This window comes from Oncorhynchus clarkii, chromosome 6, assembly GCF_045791955.1.
Source record: "Oncorhynchus clarkii lewisi isolate Uvic-CL-2024 chromosome 6, UVic_Ocla_1.0, whole genome shotgun sequence".
Taxonomy (NCBI): Eukaryota; Metazoa; Chordata; class Actinopteri; order Salmoniformes; family Salmonidae; genus Oncorhynchus; species Oncorhynchus clarkii.
In genome coordinates, this window is record NC_092152.1 from 52,602,415 (window position 1) to 52,625,556 (window position 23,142).

General features: G+C 42.2%; 1 protein-coding gene across 1 annotated transcript in view; it reads right to left on the reverse strand.

Moving 5' to 3' along the window:
• Nucleotides 1-23,142, reverse strand: part of LOC139412124 (sodium- and chloride-dependent glycine transporter 2-like) — a 61,725-nt gene that overhangs the window by 24,439 nt on the left and 14,144 nt on the right. Inside the window, exons 9-10 of the mRNA XM_071158933.1 lie at nt 18,273-18,397; nt 17,884-17,996 (exon numbers count right to left, since the gene is read on the reverse strand). Coding sequence (XP_071015034.1) covers nt 17,884-17,996; nt 18,273-18,397 — 238 coding nt within the window. The remainder of the gene's footprint in view (nt 1-17,883; nt 17,997-18,272; nt 18,398-23,142) is intronic.

The window sequence follows — 23,142 nt, forward strand, 5'->3', positions numbered from 1 at the left end:
GCCCGTCTGAAGTTTGCCAATGACCATCGGGATGATCCAGAGGAGGAATGAGAGATGGTCATGTGGTCTGATGAGACAAAAATAGAGCTTTTTGGTCTAAACTCCACTCGCCGTGTTTGGAGGAAGAAGAATGATTAGTACAACCCCAAGAACACCATCCCAACCGTGAAGGATAGAGGTGGAAACATAATTCTTTGGGGATGCTTTTCTGCAAAGGGGACAGAACGACTGCACCGCATTGAGGGGAGGATGGGTGGGGCCATGTATTGTGAGATCTTGGCCAACAACCTCCTTCCCTCAGTAAGAGCATTGAAGATGGGTCGTGGCTGGGTCTTCCAGCATGACAACGACCCGAAACACACAGCCAGGGCAACTAAGGAGTGGCTCCGTAAGAAGCATCTCAAGGTCCTGGAGTTGCCTAGCCAGTCTCCAAGCTTGAACCCAATATAACATCTTTGGAGGGAGCTGAAAGTCCATATTGCCCAGCGACAACCCCGAAACCTGAAGGATCTGGAGAAGGTCTGTATGGAGGAGTGGGCCAAAATCCCTGCTGCAGTGTGTGCAAACCTGGCCAAGAACTACAGGAAATGTATGATCTCTGTAATTGCAAACAAAGGTTTCTGTACCAAATATTAAGTTCTGCTTTTCTGATGTATCAAATACTTATGTCATGCAATAAAATGCTAATGAATTACTTAAAAATCATACAATGTGATTTTCTTGATTTTTGTTTTAAATTCCATCTCTCACAGTTGAAGTGTACCTATGATAAAACATTACAGACCTCTACACGTTTTGTAAGTAGGAAAACCTGCAAAATCGGCAGTGTATCAAATACTTGTTCTCCCCACTGTAGATGGGTTGGCTGACAACATCACGAAAACAATTCAGAATGTTTAATTGTCACATGTATAGTGGTTGCAGGTGTGATTGCAGGGCACAGTGAACATCGTAGGCTTCGAGCTCCAACATGCAGGACTAGTGAAATTAAATAATAAAAATGGTAATAAAAACAATAGAAATAGAAATAGCACTATATACAGTTGAAGTCAGAAGTTTAGATACAGTTTAGCCAAATACATTTCAACTCAGTTTATCACAATTCCTGACATTTAATCCAAGTAAAAATGCGATGTCTTAGGTCAGTTAGGATCACCATTTTATTTTAAGAATGCTTTTATTTCTTTCATCACATTCCCAGTGGGTCAGAAGTATACATACACTCAATGAGTATTTGGTAGCATTGCCTTTAATTTGTTTAACTTGGGTTAAAACGTTTCAGGTAGCCTTCTACAAGCTTCCCATAATAAGTTGGGTGAATTTTGGCCCATTCCTCCTGACAGAGCTGGTGTAACTGAGTGAGGTTTGTAGGCCTCCTTGCTCTCACACGCTTTTTCAGTTCTGCCCACAAATATTCAACAGGATTGAGGTCAGGGCTTTGTGATAGCCACTCCAATACCTTGACTTTCTTGTCCTTAATCCATTTTGCCACAACTTTGGAAGTATGCTTGGGGTCATTGTCCATTTGGAAGACCCATTTGCGACCAAGCTTTAACTTTAACTGATGTCTTGAGATGTTGCTTCAATATATCCACGTAATTTTCCTACCTCATGATGCATCTATTTTGTGAATTGCACCAGTCCCTCCTGCAGCAAGGACCCCCACAACATGATGCTGCCACCCCCATGCTTCACGGTTGGGATGGTGTTCTTCAGCTTGCAAGCTTCCCCCTTTTTCCTCAAAACATAATGATGGTCATTATTGCCAAACAGTTCTATTTTTGTTTCATCAGACCAGATGACATTTCTCCAAAAAGTATGATCTTTGTCCCAATGTGCAGTTGCAAAATGATGTTCTACAGATGGTGCTCCTGTAAAACACTGTGATGGCCCTCGGGGAAAGGCTGAATTTCTTGTTGTGTCTTCTTCACTACGGTGTGTCTGAGATGTGTACGCCAAGGAATTTGACGTTATTTACCGTCTCCACGGCGGCCTCATTGATGAGGATGGGGGCGTGTCCAGCCTGCTTCCTCCTAAGTCCACAATGCGCCCCTTTGTTTTGCTAACGTTGAGGGAGAGGTTGTTTACCTCCTCCCTGTAGGTTGTCTCATCATTATTGGTGATCAGGACTACTGCAGTTGTGTCTTCAGTGAACTTGATGATGGAGTTGGAACTGTGTGAGTCCACACAGTCATGGGTATACAGAGAATGCAGGAGGGGACAGAGGACGCACCCTTGTGTGGCCCCCGGGTTGAGGATCAGTGTCGAGGAGGTAATGATATCTACCACCACCACCTGGGGGTGGCCCATTGTCATCGGGTCATTGTGCTTGAATCTTGAGAAAAAGGTGTTTAGCTTGGCTTGTAGGTGGCTGGCTTTCTTTTAGTAATCCATGATCGTTAGGAGCCTTTGCCACATACGCCTTGTGTCCGACCCGTTGAATTGCTCCTCCACTTTGTCTCTATACTTGTTTTTCGCCATCTTGGTCGATCTGTGTAATTCATATTTGTACTGTTTAACCAAATTATTGTCCCCGGTCACCTTGCCCTGTTTATAAGCAGCATCTCTCTCTTTCAGTTTTCCTACAAGACTGCTATCAATCCACGGTTTTTGATTCGGGTAAGTTTCGAAAGATACTATTGGTATCACATCATTTGTGACTCATTTCAGGAAACTAGGTGTATGTCGCATGTCACTACTTTACAAGAAAGCCATTTGAAAGTAAACTTTTTTTTAAATCAAAATGCATTTTGGGGAGAAATGCCTTCTGGAACATGTGAACTTTCATGTGCCTTAATAACAAACTTGTGTGCCATCTGTAAATATGAATAAAATTGTGAAATTACGAGCCTAGTTGGTTTAGCCATGGAACAAGGGAGCAACCTTCCCGCTAGCCATGTTTGGCTGAGATAATGAGTGGGCTGGACATGCCGAGAGATGAGTTGGAATTGGTCTGCCATGTAGCACACTTCTTTCTATAATATAAACTGGTCAGTATGTGTAGATAATCCTTTGTAACGCAGCTTTTTTGAAAGATATCACATAGTAGAACTGCATAAGTGTTGCTTTCCACTTTCTGGAGGACCGAGTTTTGAAATCAGTGGAATTACAGTATGATAGCTAAGGAGATGGGGAAAATTCTGCCGTTTGATTGCAAAAATGCAGACGGAGTCAAAGAGAACACACACAGAAGGCTCCGGATTACATCTTCCAACTAAGGGCAACCATGGCATCTGTGTATCCATGTATACGTTAAGAGAGTCTAGCTAGCTACATTTTCAGATAATACACTTTTCTAATTTTGTCAGAAAGTCGTTTTCATTTCAAGTTCAAGTGTACTGTTAGCTAGCTAACGTTACATGTATGAGCTGTGTAGTAATATTATTCGTATCTCAGAGACATTTGAATTGCTAGTTATAGCCGAATGTTAGCTAGCTAATATTGAACATGGTTGGTTAGCGACCGCCAGATTCATGCAGGGTAGTAACATTATGAGTTGGGATTATGGTTCATTGTTTAGCTACCTAGCTACATGTCTAAACAAAAGACTTCACAATGAAAGTAACAATTTCAATAGAATGTTTATGATGTCACTATGACAACTTGTAAATTCGCTCTGGCTATCTACTCTGACTTCAGAGAACTCTCATCTGAGTGTTGCAGAGCGCAGAATAACTGATGAATTTACGAACGCTCAACACCCATTGAATATGGCCAGTGTCAGTAAACGTTGGCAAAATATATATTTTTTGTTAAATTGTTGCCAGCAGCACAGTTGCAATGCTCTGGTAAACATAAAACAGCCTAACCAGCTCTGCTAGGGCGAATAAAATGGTCAGAGTGAGCTGCTCTCTCCTTTGTGTCTTGAAGTAGCTAGCAAGCTAGCCAACATTAGCCAGTTAGCTTGGGTAACTGCTGTTGTTAAGTCAGAATGCCCGGATCAACCCTACTTTCGGCCAGATCGTCCAGTGTGCACTCTGAATGCTCCGAGAGCAAAACGCTCTGAATTTACAAACGGCCAATCTGACAACACTCCTGAACAACCAAAGATGATTTTTATAGAATTGATCGGGTTACTACTTGAAACCAACAAACGCCCCATAATATCTGGCCCTCTGCACTCCCTAAATCGCTGCATTGAACGGTCCAGCAGACTTTTAGCCCTCCATAACTGTCTACGAGACTATTGCAGCTCTGTGGGTGTAATATTTATTGACAATTTTGATATCTTCTAGAAACAAAGCTTGTATTATGAGGATGGGATCCATCCAAATCATTTGGGTTCCTGGATCCACTCACAGCATTGTAAGGCTGCGTTGAGACAATGACTTATCAATGACCCAAGCCCAACTTCTTTAATCCCTACCATTGTGTCGCTGAGTTGTCATTATGCTTCAGCAAATGCACATTATCCCAGCGGCATTAGAAGACCATGTAAGTAACCAAATGTATATCCCTCTTACTGCCCTGGATGCCTCTGCTGACCCTACAGCTATTGTACGCAGTAATCATATGCCTATGAACCAGAGTTATACAGTTAGCACTGAGGTGGTGTGCCCTAGCAGGAAGTCCACTGTGTGCAGCTCACCCTGCACTAACATAAAATACCTGAGCATGTCTACCCCTGCTAAGTTTCCCAGTAAAGCAAGAAAAACAATCAAGCATTCCAGAAAAGTGTTAAAAATAGCCCACATTAAGATATGTAAATTAAGAAACAAGGTTCATGAAATCAATCATTTGCTAGTGACAGATGATATTTATATTCTGACAATCTCTGAAACTCACTTAGATAATACCTTTGATACAGTGGTAGCAATACATGGTTATAAGATACAGAAAATACAGAACTAACTAAAAGGTGGAGGTGTGGCTGTTTATATTCAGAACCACATTCCTGTAAAGCTTAGAGAGGATCTCATGTTAAAAACTGTTGAAGTAATATGGTTACAGGTTCATCTGCCTCACCTAAAGCTCATTCTGGTGGGAAGCTGCTATAGGCCACCAAGTGCTAACAGTCAATATGTCAAATGCTTGATAATGTATGTGCTATCAATAGATAAGTATATTTTCTGGGTGATTTCAATATTGACTGGCTTTCATCCGGCTGCCCACTCCAGAGAGAACTTCAAACGGTAACCCTGTTCAGGTTGTCAATCAACCTGCCAGGGTAGTTACAAACAGCACAGGAATGAAATCATCAACATGTATTGATCACATCTTTACTAATGCAGCAGAAATTTGTTTGAAAGCAGGAAAACCAAAGTTCCAAAGGCTGGGCCTAATATAGTGTATAAGAGGTCATACAAGAAGTTTTGGAGCGATTCCAATGTTGTTGTAAAGAATATTTGTTGGTCCGTGATGTGTAATGGGAAACGGAAGGGAAAGAGGGATACCTAGTCAGTTGTACAACTGAATGCGTTCATTTAACCCAACACCTCTGAATCAGAGAGGCTAACACCGACATTCACGTCATCGGTGGCCGGGGAACAGTGGGTTACCTGCCTTGCTCAGGGGCAGAACGACAGATTTTTACCTTGTCAGTGTTCGGTTACTGGCCCAACGCTCCTCCTTGCTGCCCCATGAGGAGCAACCAGACGCTGCACTTGACACATTTCTGAAATTGCTTATCCCAGTTACCAATAAGCATGCACGCATTAAGAAAATGACTATAAAAACTGTTAAATCATTGTGGATTGATGAGGAATTAAAACAAATTATGGTTGAGAGGGCTAAGGCAAAAGAAAAGGGAAATAGGTCTGGCTGTACAACTGATTGGCAAACATACTGCAAATTGAGAAATAGTGACTAAACGGAATAAAAAGAAGAAGAAACTACACTATGAAACAAAGATAAATGACAAAGAATGATAGTAAAAAGCTTTGGAGCACCTTAAATGAGATTTTGGGCAAAAAGGCAAACTCCGCTCCATCATTCATTGAATCAGATGGCTCATTCCTCACAAAACTCAATTAGGCATGACATGCCAGCAACAAACGCTGACACTACACATCCAAGTATATCTGACCAAATTATGAAAGACAAGAATTGTAATTTTCAATTCCATAAAGTAAGCGTGGAAGAGGTGAAAATTATTGTTATCTATCAACAATGACAAGCCTCTGGGGTCTGACAACTTGGATGGAAAATTACTGAGGATAATAAGTGAACGACATTGCCACTCCTATTTGTCATATCTTAAATGTATGCCTACTAGAAAGTGTGTGCCCTCAGGCCTGGAGGGAAGCAAAAGATATTCCACTATCTAAGGATAGTAAAGCCCCCTTTATTGGCTCAAATAACCGACCAATCAGCCTGTTACCAACCCTTTGTAAACTAACTTTTGAAAAATTGTGTTTGACCAGATTCAATGCTATTTTACAGTAAACAAATCGACAACAGACTTTCAGCACGCTTATAGGGAAGGACATTCAACAAGCACAGCACTTACACAAATGACTGATGATTGGCTGAGAAAAATGTATGATAAAAAGAATAGTGGTGCTGTTTTGTTCGACTTCAGTTTGGATTTGACATTATCGATCATAGTCTGCTGCTGGAAAAACACATGTGATATGGCTTTACACCCCTTGCTATATTGTGGATAAATAGTTACCGGTCTAACAGAACACAGAGGGTGATCTTTAATGGAAGCCTCAAACAAAATCCAGGTAGAATCAGGCCCCTTAGTTTTTTCAGTCTTTACTAACGACATGCCAGTCTATGCATGCGGATGACTCAACCCTTTACACGTCAGCTACCACAGCGACTGAAATGACAGCAACACTTAACAAAGAGCTGCAGTTAGTTTCAGAATGGGTGGCAAGGAATAAGTTAGTCCTAAATATTTCAAAAACTAAAAGCACTGTATTTAGGACAAACCATTCATTAAACCTCAACCAAATCTTGTAATGGATAATGTGGTAATTGAGCAAGTTGAGGAGACTAAACTGCTTGGAGTAACCCTGGATTGTAAACTGTCATGGTCAAAACATATTGATACAACAGTAGCTAGTCTGTCTATAATAAATCGCTACTCTGCATTCTTAACAGCACTATCAACAAGGCAGGTCCTACAGGCTTTAGCTTTGTCACACCTGGACTACTGTTCAGTCGTGTGGTCAGGTACCACAAAGAGGGACTTAGGAAAATTGTCATTGGCTCAGAACAGGGCAGCACAGCTGGCCCTTGGAGCTAACATTAATAATATGTATTTCAATCTCTCTTGGCTCAAAGTGAAGGAGAGATTGACTTCATCACTACTTGTATTTGTGAATGCACCGAACTGTTTGAACTACTGGCACACAGCTTGGACAACCATGCATACCCCACAGTCCCCAAGTCCAGAACAGACTATGGGAGGCGCACAGTACTAGATAGAGCCATGACTACATGCAACTGTATTCCACATCAAGTAACTCATGCAAGCAGTTAAATTTGATTTAAAAAACACATCAAAAATACACATTATGGAACAGCGGGGACACATGCATACAAACACACAATAACATACGCACTATACACACATGTACACATGGATTTTGTATTGTAGATATGTGGTAGTAGAGTAGGGGCCTGAGGGCACAAACTTAATATGTTGTGAAATCTGATGTGCATGCATTGTAAAATAAATAAAAATAAAAATAAAAATAATAATAACTGCCTTAATTTTGCTGGACCCCAGGAAGAGTAGCTTCTGGGGATCCATAATAAATATGAATACTCCTCTGCAGCTCCACGGAGGCCAAACAGCTTATTTCCATGAACCCCTCCCTATGAGCTATGCTGTGTAAAAAAAAATCACCACAATCACACACATAGTGAAAGCACATGTGCCACTGATCCCTCCAATTAGAGCGTTCACACCCCGCAGATGCAGTTGTTGATGAGGTCAGAAGTGGATCCCCTTCTCCCTTTTCTTCTTCCCCACCTCTTTCTTGCTCTATTCATCTTGCATCTTTCTTCTCAGTCTCCCCTTTCCCACTCCCCTCTCTTTTTCTTCCGTCTCCACTCATCCTCTGCTATTCCCCTCACCACTGGTACTCTTGTTCTCTCTCTATTTCCCTCTTCCATCTTTCTAATCTCTCCCGTCTCCCTTTCCCTCTCTCTCTCTCTCAAAACAGTCATATAGGGCTACATACAGTTGAAGTCGGAAGTTTACTTGCACCTTAGCCAGATACATTTAAACTCTGTTTTTCACATTTAATCCGGGTAAAAAATTTTAGGTCAGTTTTAGGTCAGTTAGGATCACCACTTTATTTAAAAAATGTGAAATGTCAGAATAATAGTAGAGAGAATGATTTATTTCAGCTTTTAGTTCTTTCATCACATTCCTAGTGGGTCAGAAATTTACATACACTCAAATTGTATTTGGTAGCAATGCCTTTAAATTATTTAACTTGGGTCAAACGTTTCGGGTAGCCTTCCACAAGCTTCCCACAATAAGTTGGGTGACTTTTGGCCCATTCAGAGCTGGTGTAACTGAGTCAGGTTTGTAGGCCTCCTTGCTTGCACATGCTTTTTCAGGTCTGCCCACAAATTTTCTATGGGATTGAGGTCAGGGCGTTGAGATGGCCACTCCAACACCATGACTTTGTTGTCCTTAAGCCATTTTGCCACAACTTTGGAAGTATGCTTGGGGTCATTGTCCATTTGGAAGACCCATTAGCGACCAAGCTTTAACTTCCTGACTGATGTCATTAATTTTCATTAACAATCCTACAATGTGATTTTCTGGATTTTTTTCTCTCTCATTTTGTCGGTCAGAGTTGAAGTGTACCTATGATGAAAATTACAGGCCTCTCTCATCTTTATAAGTGGGAGAACTTGCACAATTGGTGGCTGACTAAATACTTTTTTGCCCCACTGTATATACATTTGTACCTGTTTCCTCCAGCATCTTCACAATGTCCTTTGCTGTTGTTAGGATTGATTTGCACTTTTCGCACCAAAGTACGTTCATCTCTAGGAGACAGAACGCGTCTCCTTCCTGAGCGGTATGACGGCTGCGTGGTCCCATGGTGTTTATACTTGAGTACTATTGTTTGTACAGATGAACGTAGTACCTTCAGGCATTTGGAAATTGCTCCCAAGGATGAACCAGACTTGTGGAGGTCTACATATTTTTTTCTGAGGTCTTGGCTGATTTCTTTTGATTTTTCCATGATGTCAAGCAAAGAGGCACTGAGTTTGAAGGTAGGCCTTGAAATACAGTGCCTTGCGAAAGTATTCGGCCCCCTTGAACTTTGCGACCTTTTGCCACATTTCAGGCTTCAAACATAAAGATATAAAACTGTATTTTTTTGTGAAGAATCAACAACAAGTAGGGCACAATCATGAAGTGGAACGACATTTATTGGATATTTCAAACTTTTTTAACAAATCAAAAACTGAAAAATTGGGCATGCAAAATTATTCAGCCCCTTTACTTTCAGTGCAGCAAACTCTCTCCAGAAGTTCAGTGAGGATCTCTGAATGATCCAATGTTGACCTAAATGACTAATGATGATAAATACAATCCACCTGTGTGTAATCAAGTCTCCGTATAAATGCACCTGCACTGTGATAGTCTCAGAGGTCCGTTAAAAGCGCAAAGAGCATCATGAAGAACAAGAAACACACCAGGCAGGTCCGAGATACTGTTGTGAAGAAGTTTAAAGCCGGATTTGGATACAAAAATATTTCCCAAGCTTTAAACATCCCAAGGAGCACTGTGCAAGCGATAATATTGAAATGGAAGGAGTATCAGACCACTGCAAATCTACCAAGACCTGGCCGTCCCTCTAAACTTTCAGCTCATACAAGGAGAAGACTGATCAGAGATGCAGCCAAGAGGCCCATGATCACTCTGGATGAACTGCAGAGATCTACAGCTGAGGTGGGAGACTCTGTCCATAGGACAACAATCAGTCGTATATTGCACAAATCTGGCCTTTATGGAAGAGTGGCAAGAAAGCCATTTCTTAAAGATATCCATAAAAAGTGTTGTTTAAAGTTTGCCACAAGCCACCTGGGAGACACACCAAACATGTGGAAGAAGGTGCTCTGGTCAGATGAAACCAAAATTGAACTTTTTGGCAACAATGCAAAACGTTATGTTTGGCGTAAAAGCAACACAGCTGAACACACCATCCCCACTGTCAAACATGGTGGTGGCAGCATCATGGTTTGGGCCTGCTTTTCTTCAGCAGGGACAGGGAAGATGGTTAAAATTGATGGGAAGATGGATGGAGCCAAATACAGGACCATTCTGGAAGAAAACCTGATGGAGTCTGCAAAAGACCTGAGACTGGGATGGAGATTTGTCTTCCAACAAGACAATGATCCAAAACATAAAGCAAAATCTACAATGGAATGGTTCAAAAATAAACATATCCAGGTGTTAGAATGGCCAAGTCAAAGTCCAGACCTGAATCCAATCGAGAATCTGTGGAAAGAACTGAAAACTGCTGTTCACAAATGCTCTCCATCCAACCTCACTGAGCTCGAGCTGTTTTGCAAGGAGGAATGGGAAAAACATTCAGTCTCTCGATGTGCAAAACTGATAGAGACATACCCCAAGCGACTTACAGCTGTAATCGCAGCAAAAGGTGGCGCTACAAAGTATTAACTTAAGGGGGCTGAATAATTTTGCACGCCCAATTTTTCAGTTTTTGATTTGTTAAAAAAGTTTGAAATATCCAATAAATGTCGTTCCACTTCATGATTGTGTCCCACTTGTTGTTGATTCTTCACAAAAAAATACAGTTTTATATCTTTATGTTTGAAGCCTGAAATGTGGCAAAAGGTCGCAAAGTTCAAGGGGGGCGAATACTTTCGCAAGGCACTGTATATCCACAGGTACACCTCCAATTGACTCAAATTATGTCAATTAGTCTTTCAGAAGCTTCTAAAGCCATTACATAATTTTCTGGAATTTTCCAAGTTGTTTAAAGGCACAGTCAACTTAGTGTATGTAAACTTCTGACCTACTGGAATTGTGATACAGTGAATTATAAGTTAACCTCTTGAACCTCTGGGGGCAGTATTTCATTTTTGGATGAAAAACGTTCCCGTTTTAAACAAGATATTTTGTCACGAAAAGATGCTCGACTATGCATATAATTGACAGCTTTGGAAAGAACACACTCTGACGTTTCCAAAACTGCAAAGATATTGTCTGTGAGTGCCACAGAACTAATGCTACAGGCGAAACCAAGATGAAATTTCATACAGGAAGTGAGCCAGATTTCGAATGCGCTATGTTCCAATGTCTCCTTATATGGCTGTGAATGCGCAAGGAATGAGCCTACACTTTCTGTCGTTTCCCCAAGGTGTTTGCAGCATTGTGACGTATTTGTAGGCATATCATTGGAAAATTGACCATAAGAGACTACATTTACCAGGTGTCCGCTCGGTGTCCTCCGTCGAAACTATTGCGTAATCTCCAGGTGCGTGCATTTTTCCATTTTGAACAGAGGAGAAACCAAACTGCCACGAGTGATTTATCATCGAATAGATATGTGAAAAACACCTTGAGGATTGATTCTAAACAACGTTTGCCATGTTTCTGTCGATATTATGGAGTTAATTTTGAAAAAAGTTTGCGTTGTAATGACTGAATTTTTTCTTAGGCAAACGTGATTAACAAAACGGAGCAATTTCTCCTACACAAATAATATTTTTGGAAAAACTGAACATTTGCTATCTAACTGAGAGTCTCCTCATTGAAAACATCCAAAGTTCTTCAAAGGTAAATTATTTTATTTGAATACTTTTCTTGTTTTTGTGAAAATGTTGCCTGCTGAATGCTAGGCTTAATGCTATGCTAGCTATCAATACTCTTACACAAATGCTTGTGTAGCTATGGTTGAAAAGCATTTTTTGAAAATCTGAGATGACAGTGTTGTTAACAAAAGGCTAAGCTTGTGAGCCAATATATTTATTTCATTTCATTTGCGATTTTCATGAATAGTTAACGTTGCGTTATGGTAATGAGCTTGAGGCTATAATTACGCTCCCGGATACGGGATTGCTCGTCGCAACAGGTTAAATTATCTGTCTAAACAATTGTTGGAAAAATAACTTGTGTCATGCACAAAGTAGATGTCTGACTTGCCAAAACTATAGTTATCAAGAAATTTGTGGAGTGCTTGAGAAACAAGTTTTAATGAATCCAACCTAAGTGTGTGTAAACTTCTGACTTCAACTGTATGTGCCCCCTGTTCCCCATTATCCTTGTAGATTATTGTTCCATGTCCTGTGCTCTGTTGTATCAGCTTTCGTGTTACTGTGTTAGTGTGCACTTGTTTTTACGGGTCTCGTTAGAGGTTTACACCTCGCTCTTTGTTTGGGTTACAGCGCTGTGTTAAGTCATGAACATGATGGGGACGAAGCCCAAAACAAACACATATATATATATATATATATATATATATATATTAGATAGATAGTGAAAGCATATATATATATATATATATATATATATACACGTTTGTTTTGGGCTTCGTCCCAAACATGTTCATGACGTACTCTATTTTGGGTAGAGAAATGAAACCCCCTATTCGTATTCCTGAGCCTGCCTCCTATCATGATACAATGTGACAGAATAATCAACCTATCTAATGGAGACAGAAATATGTGGAGTGGTTGAAAAACTAGTTTTAATGACTCCAACCTAAGTGTACATAAACTTCCGACTTCAACTGTATATACAAATAATAATGGATTGGATTCATATGACATTTAAATATAGCACATATATAAATTGTTTGTCACCAGTTCACAGCAAGTTTCACACTACAGAGCAGTTATGTCACCTCCTCCACCACCCATAACCAAAATGTATGAAACATGGAATCCCCTACCTAGGCAGTCCTCTATCTTGCTCTGTTGCCTAAACCTAAAAAAAGTTTGGCTTCTATTGGTTTCAATTGACAATATTGGTGCCAGAGGGCCTGATGTTGCTTCGTGGCCTGCGTGGAAATCAAACTTGGGAGAAGACTGGCAAACACAACAACACACACAAGGCCCTTTTAAAATCAACGATGTGGAGAACGCGGACGGAATCACGTATTCCAGAAATTAAAACGGAATTCAACAATATAAAAAAACTATTTGAACTTAGGAGGAAATCAACTAAATATATTGCTCCACAATGAAATAGGGTGCAGGCCAGGCAGCAGGCAGTTAGCCAGCCTGCCAGCTTAGTGGAGTCTGCCACTAGCACAGTCAGTGTTGTCAGCTCAGCTATCCCCATTGAGACCGTGTCTGTGTCTCGACCTAGGTTGGGCAAAACTAAACATGGCGGTGTTCGCCTTAGCAATCTCACTAGGATAAAGACCTCCTCCATTCCTGCCATTATTGAAAGAGATCATGATACCTCACATCTCAAAATAGGGCTACTTAATGTTAGATCCCTTACTTCAAAGGCAGTTATAGTCAATTAACTAATCACTGATCTTGATCTTGATGTGATTGGCCTGACTGAAACATGGCTTAAGCATGATGAATTTACTGTGTTAAATGAGGCCTCACCTCCTGGTTACACTAGTGACCATATCCCCCGCGCATCCCGCAAAGGCGGAGGTCTTGCTAACATTTACGATAGCAAATTTCATTATTTTTTTTAAATGACGTTTTCGTCTTTTGAGCTTCTAGTCATGAAATCTATGCAGCCTACTCAATCACTTTTTATAGCTACTGTTTACAGGCCTCCTGTGCCATATACAGCGTTCCTCATTGAGTTCCCTGAATTCCTATCGGACTTTGTAGTCATATCAGATAATATTCTAATTTTTGGTGACTTTAATATTCACATGGAAAAGTCCACAGACCCACTCCAAAAGGCTTTCGGAGCCATCATCGACTCAGTGGGTTTTGTCCAACATGTCTCTGGACCTACTCACTGTCACAGTCATACTCTGGACCTAGTTTTGTCCCATGGAATAAATGTTGTGGATCTTAATGTTTTTCCTCATAATCCTGGTCTATTGGACCACCATTTTATTACGTTTGCAATTGCAACAAATAATATGCTCTGACCCCAACCAAGGAGCATCAAAAGCCGTGCTATAAATTCACAGACAACACAAAGATTAATTGATGCCCTTCCAGAATCCCTCTGCCTACCCAAGGACGTCAGAGGACAAAAATCAGTTAACCACCTAACTGAGGAACTCAATTTAACTTTGCGCAATACCCTAGATGCAATTGCACTACTAAAAACATTTCTCATAAGAAACAAGCTCCCTGGAATACAGAAAATACCCGAGCTCTGAAGCAAGCTTCCAGAAAATTGGAACGGAAATGGCGTCACACCAAACTGGAAGTCTTCCGACTAGCTTGGAAAGACAGTACCGTGCAGTATCGAAGAGCCCTCACTGCTGCTCGATCATCCTATTTTTCCAACTTAATTGAGGAAAATAAGAACAATCCGAAATGTATTTTTGATACTGTCACAAAGCTAAGTAAAAAGCAGCATTCCCCAAGTGAGGATGGCTTTCACTTCAGCAGTAATAAATTCATGAACTTCTTTGAGGAAAATATCATGATTATTAGAAAGCAAATTACAGACTCTTTTTTAAATCTGCGTATTGCTTCAAAGCTCAGTTGTCCTGAGTCTGCACAACTCTGCCAGGACCTAGGATCAAGAGAGACACTCAAGTGTTTTAGTACTATATCTCTTGACACAATGATGAAAATAATCATGGCTTCTAAACGTTCAAGCTGCATACTTGACCCTATTCCAACTAAACTACTGAAAGAGCTGCTTCCTGTGCTTGGCCCTCCTGTGTTGAACATTATAAATGACTCTCTATCCAACGGATGTGTACCAAACTCACTAAAAGTGACAGTAATAAAGCCTCTCTTGAAAAAGCCAAACCTTGACCCAGAAAATATAAAAAAACTATCGGCCTATATCGAATCTTCCATTCTTCTCAAAATTTTTAGAAAAGGATGTTTCGCAGCAACTCACTGCCTTCCTGAAGACACACAATGTATACGAAATGCTTCAGTCTGGTTTTAGACCCCATCATAGCACTGAGACTGCACTTGTGAAGGTGGTAAATAACCTTTTTATGGCATCAGACCAAGGCTCTGCATCTGTCCTCGTGCTCCTAGACCTTAGTGCTGCTTTTGATACCATCGATCACCACATTCTTTTGGAGAGATTGGAAACCCAAATTGGTCTACACGGACAGGTTCTGGCCTGGTTTAGATCTTATCTGTCGGAAAGATATCAGTTTGTCTCTGCGAATGGTTTGTCCTCTGACAAATCAACTGTAAATGTCGGTGTTCCTCAAGGTTCTGTTTTAGGACCACTATTGTTTTCACTATATATTTTACCTCTTGGGGATTTCATTCGAAAACATAATGTTAACTTTCACTGCTATGCGGATGACACACAGCTGTACACTTCAATGAAACATGGTGAAGCCCCAAAATTGCCCTCGCTAAAAGTCTGTATTTCAGACATAAGGAAGTGGATTGCTGCAAACGTTCTACTTTTAAACTTGGACAAAACAGTGATGCTTGTTCTAGGTCCCAAGAAACAAAGAAATCTTCTGTTGAATCTGACAATGAATCTTAATGGTTGTACAGTCGTCTCAAATAAAACTGTGAAGGACCTCGGCGTTACTCTGGACCTTGATCTCTCTTTTGACGCACATATCAAGACTGTTTCAAGGACAGCTTTTTTCCATCTATGTAACATTGCAAAAATCAGAAACTTTCTGACCAAAAATGATGCAGAAAAATTAAACCATGCTTTTGTCACTTCTAGGTTGGACTACTGCAATGCTCTACTTTCCGGCTACCCGGATAAAGCACTAAATAAACTTCAGTTAGTGCTAAATACAGCTGCTAGAATCCTGACTAGAACCCCAAAAAATTATATTACTCTAGTGCTAGCCTCCCTACACTAGCCTCCCTACACTGGCTTCCTGTTATGGCTAGGGCTGATTTCAAGGTTTTACTGCTAACCTACAAAGCAGTACATGGGCTTGCTCCTACCTATCTCTCTGATTTGGTCCTGCCGTACATACCTACACGTACGCTACGGTCACAAGACGCAGGCCTCCTAATTGTCCCTAGAATTTCTAAGCAAACAGCTGGAGGCAGGGCTTTCTCCTATAGAGCTCCATTTTTATGGAATGGTCTGCCTACCCATGTGAGAGACGCAAACTCGGTCTCAACCTTTAAGTCTTTACTGAAGACTCATCTCTTCAGTGGGTCATATGATTGAGTGTAGTCTGGTCCAGGAGTGTGAAGGTGAATGGAAAGGCTCTGGAGCAACGACCTGCCCTTGCTGTCTCTACCTGGCCGGTTCCCCTCTTTCCACTGGGATTCTCTGCCTCTAACCTTATTACAGGGGCTGAGTCACTGGCTCACTGGTGCTCTTTCATGTCGTCCTTAGGAGGGGTGCGTCACTTGAGTGGGTTGAATCACTGATGTGATCTTCCTGTCCGGGTTGGCTCCCCCCTTGGGTTGTGCCGTGGCGGAGATCTTTGTGGGCTATACTCGCCCTTGTCTCAGGATGGTAAGTTGGTGATTGAAGATATCCCTCTAGTGGTGTGGGGGCTGTGCTTTGGCAAAGTGGGTGGGGTTATATCCTTCCGGTTTGGCCCTGTCCGGGGGTATCATCGTATGGGGCCACAGTGTCTCCTGACCCCTCCTGTCTCAGCCTCCAGTATTTATGCTGCAGTAGTTTATGTGTCGGGGGGCTAAGGTCAGTTTGTTATATCTGGAGTACTTCTCCTGTCAGATCCGGTGTCCTGTGTGAATTTAAGTATGCTCTTTCTCTCTTTCTTTCTCTCTCTCGGAGGACCTGAACCCTAGGACCATGCCTCAGGACTACCTAGCATGAGGACTCCTTGCTGTCCCCAGTCCACCTGGCCGTGCTGCTGCTCCAGTTTCAACTGTTCAGCACCTGAGGTGCTGACTTGCTGCACCCTCAACAACTACTGTGATTATTATTATTTGACCATGCTGGTCATTTATGAACATTTGAACATCTTGGCCATGTTCTGTTATAATCTCCACCCGGCACAGCCAGAAGAGGACTGGCCACCCCTCATAGCCTGGTTCCTCTCTAGGTTTCTTGCTAGGTTTTGGCCTTTCTAGGGAGTTTTTCCTATCCACCGTGCTTCTACACTTGCATTGCTTGCTGTTTGGGGTTTTAGGCTGGGTTTCTGTACAGCACTTTGAGATATCAGCTGATGTACGAAGGGCTATATAAATAAATTTGATTTGATTTATTGAAGTTATTCAAGAATTATTTCATTTACCCAAGATTATCATAAGACATGAACAAAATGCATCAGTGATTAGTATTTCCCTTAAACTTTCTGAAGAGGCAACGCTGGAATGCCCCTGTCTGTGTGTGCGTTTATCTAACACTTTGTGTAGCCATTAGCGATGATGCTAATAATGATAACCGTCTTCTGGGTAGCTGGAAAGGCTTTCCCAAAAACCTTCTCAATTAAATGTGAACTACAAAGTAGCCTATGCCTACCTGGCAGAGTGATATCATGACTATTTGTATCAATCCAGTGGTGATTTGTTTAGCAAACTCTGCAATCATGTGTGCTACAGAAACACTGCTAACCAAACAAGGCTCTTGCTTTGCACACATGTAGCTACACCCAAAAATTAAAATTTCGCAGAATTATTCCAGCCCTAAAAAGTGGTTGCCTGATGTGGTTTAAGCATTCTTGTGGATAATTTGTTGTTTTTCTATGAATGATTTTGAGAGCGAAAACCTGACAAAACGGGAAAAAACTGAAACCTTCACAAACAAAACAGAGAAAATGTAATTTGGGGGAAAAAAATAAACAGAATTAGACAACAAACAAAAAATACAGATTTTATAGGGCCCTACAAACACACACAGTGAGGCTTGGTTACCATGGTATCCAGGCCGAGGGTCAGCAGCATGAGGAAGAAGATGATGGCCCAGAACGGAGAGAGTGGGAGTCTGGTCAGAGCCTCTGGGTACACCACGAACGCTATGCCTGGACCTGCGAGTGTTAAATCAGATTGATAATCAGAAACAAAAGTGCCAATAAATACTGAACAAAAGCAACTATCTACTCTGACTTGGGTTGTGTGCATATCGAAACAGTACTATTACACTTCAGAATTGGCCAAGCCACTCTCTATCTCTGGTCATACACTATATGATCCTACCAGACCTAGGTTTCAAATCATTTCAAATACTTTGTGTATTTTGATTTTTCAAGCATTTGAACCCAGGTCTGGATGCTTCATGAACCCTTTATGAATGTGTCATTTACCTTCATCAGCCACCTTCTCAATGGGCACCTTCAGTTCGTGGGCCATGAATCCAATGACGGAAAAGATGACGAACCCAGCGAATATACTGGTGGCACTGTTAACTATGCACACTATGATGGTGTCCCTAAACAAGAGAAGAGAGAGACAAAAAAGGGATGTAAATGTTACAGGGCTGTAACACTTACAGTATTTGAGAACTTAGAACTCAATTTTTGGAGTATTATCACACTCAAGTGAGTGGCTATATGTTGGTAATTGTTATAATGTGTCAAAATGTCAAAACGTTATAATAACATAACCTAAGGATGTACTAAGTGTTACACAAGAGTTGGTTTTGTTAAAATAATGTATTCTTTTACATATCTATCGACCATCGTCATGTGTGATAATGGATAAATGTATGAACAAATAAATGAATTATCTTCTGTGCAGTCTTATTCAAATGCATAACATTTGTGGAGTGGTTCAACAGTTCCCTCTAGTGAGAAAACTATGGCCTCATACCAAGGGAGAGAGTATACTGTGCCAGTCTCTGCTAGTAGCAGTTTTACTTCTTGTTTATATGTTGTGATATTGTCACGGTACTCAGTATCACAACACTCAAATGACCATGGCAAGAAACAAAACATGAAGCAGACAGATTTTCATGATGACAATTGTATGTTGGAAATAAACAAACAGCTAGTTACGTGCACATGCACCACCTTTCCAGCCATTATTTCCCTGTTTTTGTGAGGTGTAAATTCACCTGTCTCAGAATTGTTGCTGGATAGATTAGTTTCAAACGAAAATCAATGTACACTACCGTTTAAAAGTTTGGGGTCACTTAGAAATTTCCTGTCCAATAAAATAATATCAAATTGATCAGAAATACATAATGTTGTAAATTACATTTTAGCTGGAAACAGCTGATTTTTTATGGAATATCTATAAAGGCGTACAGAGGCCCATTATCAGCAACCATCACTCCTGTGGTCCAATGGCACATTGAGTTAGCTAATCCAAATGTATCATTTCAAAAGGCTAATTGATCATTAGAAAACCCTTTTGCAATTATGTTAGCACAGCTGGAAAATGTTGTCCTGATTAAAGAAGCAATAAAACTGTCCTTCTTTAGACTAGTTGAGTATCTGGAGCATCAGCATTTGTGGGTTCGATTACAGGCTCAAAATGGCCAGAAACAAATATCTTTCTTCTGAAACTCGTCAGTCTATTCTTGTTCTGAGAAATTAACAACTCTTTATTAATAAATCCGTTATATCAAATTTCAGCCAGACTGACCAGCCAGCCCGAGTCGCCTGCATGCCCGACCCCCACCAGTTTAGTCAATAACTCAACTCTCTCCCAACACAAGTTCCTTCCCAGTTCCCACCTTACACTTTTTGGAAACAAAAAAAAAAAACACACACAAAACAAACACATACCTCAAATATAAATGAACACACAGAAACAGCAAATCCTCCTTATAATTAATCTCATAGGGCTAATAGTACTGTAGAGCTCTTTTTACTTGCACACAATATAGCTGGGTTGCCCCGTCCTGTCCCTAGAGGTCTACCACACTGCAGCTCCCCAACCCAACACACCCCACACAGCTTTAGGCTGTATGGCGCCGGAGGAGATGGCTGGCATTTTACTGGCTCCTAACCAACTTTGCTATTTAGTTTGTTCACATTTTTCGTAACTAATTTTGTACATAACGTTGCTGCTACCATCTCTTATGACCGAAAAGAGCTTCTGGACACCAGAACAGCAATTACTCACCTCAAACTGGACAAATATTTTTTTATTTAATGAGTCCAACGCAAAGAATATACTGCTTCCCGGAGACTAGGCCCTCATCCCCATCATTCGAGTAAAGAAAATACAAAAATACAGGGGGCGGCGGTATGTGAGAATTTGTCAGAGAGTGAATAAACCACCACTACCCTCGGTATTATTGGCCAACGTGCAATCATTGGAAACGATTAAGAATCTCCTATCAACGGGACCTTAAAAACAGTAATATCTTATGTTTCACCAAGACTTGGCTGAACGACGACACAGATTATAAAGAGTTGGCTGGCTTCTCCATTTTTTCGGCAGGACTGTCACGCTCGTCGAAATGATTGGACCAAGCGTGCGTAGAGTTCTACATATTTTAATTAAACAAACAAAACAAATATGTACAAACCAAACTTGAAGCTACTGGTGTGCACACAGGCAACTAACTGTAGACAAGATCCCACAAAACACCAATGGGGAAAATGGCTACCTAAATATGATCCCCAATCAGAGACAACGATAAACAGCTGTCTCTGATTGGGAACCATACAGTGGGGAGATCAAGTATTTGATACACTGACGATTTTGCAGGTTTTCCTACTTACAAAGCATGTAGAGGTCTGTAATTTTTATCATAGGTACACTTCAACTGTGAGAGACGGAATTTAAAACAAAAATCCAGAAAATCACATTGTATGATTTTTAAGTAATTAATTTGCATTTTATTGCATGACATAAGTATTTGATCACCTACCAACCAGTAAGAATTCCGGCTCTCATGGACCTGTTAGTTTTTCTTTAAGAAGCCCTCCTGTTCTCCACTCATTACCTGTATTAACTGAACCTGTTTGAACTCGTTACCTGTATAAAAGTCACCTGTCCACACACTCAATCAAACAGACTCCAACCTCTCCACAATGGCCAAGACCAGATAGCTGTGTAAGGATATCAGGGATAAAATTGTAGACCTGCACAAGGCCAAAATCCCTGCTGCAGTGTGTACAAACCTGGTCAAGAACTACAGGAAACGTATGATCTCTGTAATTGCAAACAAAGGTTGCTGTACCAAATATTAAGTTCTGCTTTTCTGACGTATCAAATACTTATGTCATGCAATAAAATGCAAATTAATTACTTAAAAATCATACAATGTGATTTTCTGGATTTTTGTTTTCTGGATTTTTGTTTTATATTCCGTCTCTCACAGTTAAAGTGTACCTATAAGAAAAATTACAGACCTCTACATGCTTTGCAAGTAAGAAAACCAGCAAAATTAGCAGTGTTTCAAATACTTGTTCTCCCCACTGTACCTGGCCAACATAAATCATTAAACACCTAGATGACCCATCCATCCTAGTCACTATCACGACCCAACCAACACAGAAAATAAACTGCTCTCTATGGTCAGGGCATGACAGTACCCCCCCCAAAGGTGCGGACTCCGACCGCAAAACTTGACTCAATAGGGGAGGGTCCGGGTGGGCATCTACGATGGATGACACAGGACGGCGGGGGCGGCTCCGGTGCAGGGCGAAGTACCCACTCTGCTCGCAGATACGTCATCCTCCATGGCGACTCTGGTGCGTGGATCGTCGCTGGAGGCTACGGACCGTGGATCGTTGCCGGAGGCTCCGGACTGAGAACCCCTGCAGAAGGCTCTGGACCGCAGACCGTCGCTGGAGGCTCTGGACCGCAGACCGTCGCTGGAGGCTCTGGACCGCAGACTGTCGCTGGAGGCTCTGGACCACCAACTGTCGCTGGAGGCTCAGGACCGCCGACCGTCGCTGGAGGTTCCGGACTGCAGACCGTCTCAGGAGGTTCCGGACCGTAGACCGTCTCAGGAGGTTCCGGACCGTGGACCGTCTCAGGAGGTTCCGGACCGTGGACCGTCTCAGGAGGTTCCGGACCGTGGACCGTCTCAGGAGGTTCCGGACCTTGGACCGTCTCAGGAGGTTCCGGACCGTGGACCGTCTCAGGAGGTTCCGGACCGTGGACCGTCTCAGGATGTTCCAGACTGTGGACCGTCGTTGGAGGTTCCGGACTGTGGACCGTCGTTGGAGGTTCCGGACTGTGGACTGTGGACCGTCGTTGGAGGTTCCGGACTGTGGACCGTCATTGGAGGTTCCGGACTGCGGACCGTCATTGGAGGTTCCGGACTGTGAAATGTCGCTGGAAGCTCTGGAATGGGAAATGTTGCCGGAAGCTCTGGACTGTGGAGGCACATTGTAGGCCTGATGCGTGGGACCGGTACAGGCGGCACCGGGCTGATGACACGCACCTCTGGGCGAGTGCGGGGAGGAGGCACAGGACGTACTGGACTGTGGCGGCGCACTGGAGGTCTAGAGCGTAGAGTTGGCACAACCCGTCCTGGCTGGATGCTCACTTTAGCCAGGGAAGTGCGGGGCGCTTGCACAGGATGCACTGGGCTGTGAAGGCGCACTGGTGACACAGTGCATAGAACCGGTGCAGGATATCCTGGTCCGAGGAGGCACACTGGAGACCAGGAGCGCTGAGCCAGCACAACCCGTCCTGGCTGGATGCTCATTTTCGCACTGCAAGTGTGGAGAGCTGGCACCGAGCGCACCGGGCTGTGAATGCGCACTGGAGACACAGTGTGTATCACCGCATAACATGGTGCCTGAACGGTCACACGCTCCTCAAAGCGATTGCGGGAAGTTGGCTCTGGTCTGGAAACTGGCACCGCCAACCACCCCGTGTGCCCCCCAAAAAACATATTTGGGGCTGCCTCTCGTGCTTGCGTCTTGGTTGCGAACCCCGGAATCGTTGTTGATCCTCCTTCGCTGCCTCTGTCTACTTCCCAGGCAGGCTTTCATACCTCTCTAATACTTCCTCCCAAGTCCACGCTATTCTTTCCTCAACCTCTTCTATAGACCAGGATGCCATCTCCCCCCGAGCATGCTGCTTGGTCCGTTGTTGGTGGGATCTTCTGTCACGCTCGTCGAAATGATTGGACCAAGGTGCAGCGTGCGTAGAGTTCCACATATTTTAATTAAGCGAAACTCACCAAACAAAACAAACAAGTACAAACGAAACGTGAAGCTACTGGTGTGCACACAGGCAACTAACTGTAGACAAAATCCCACA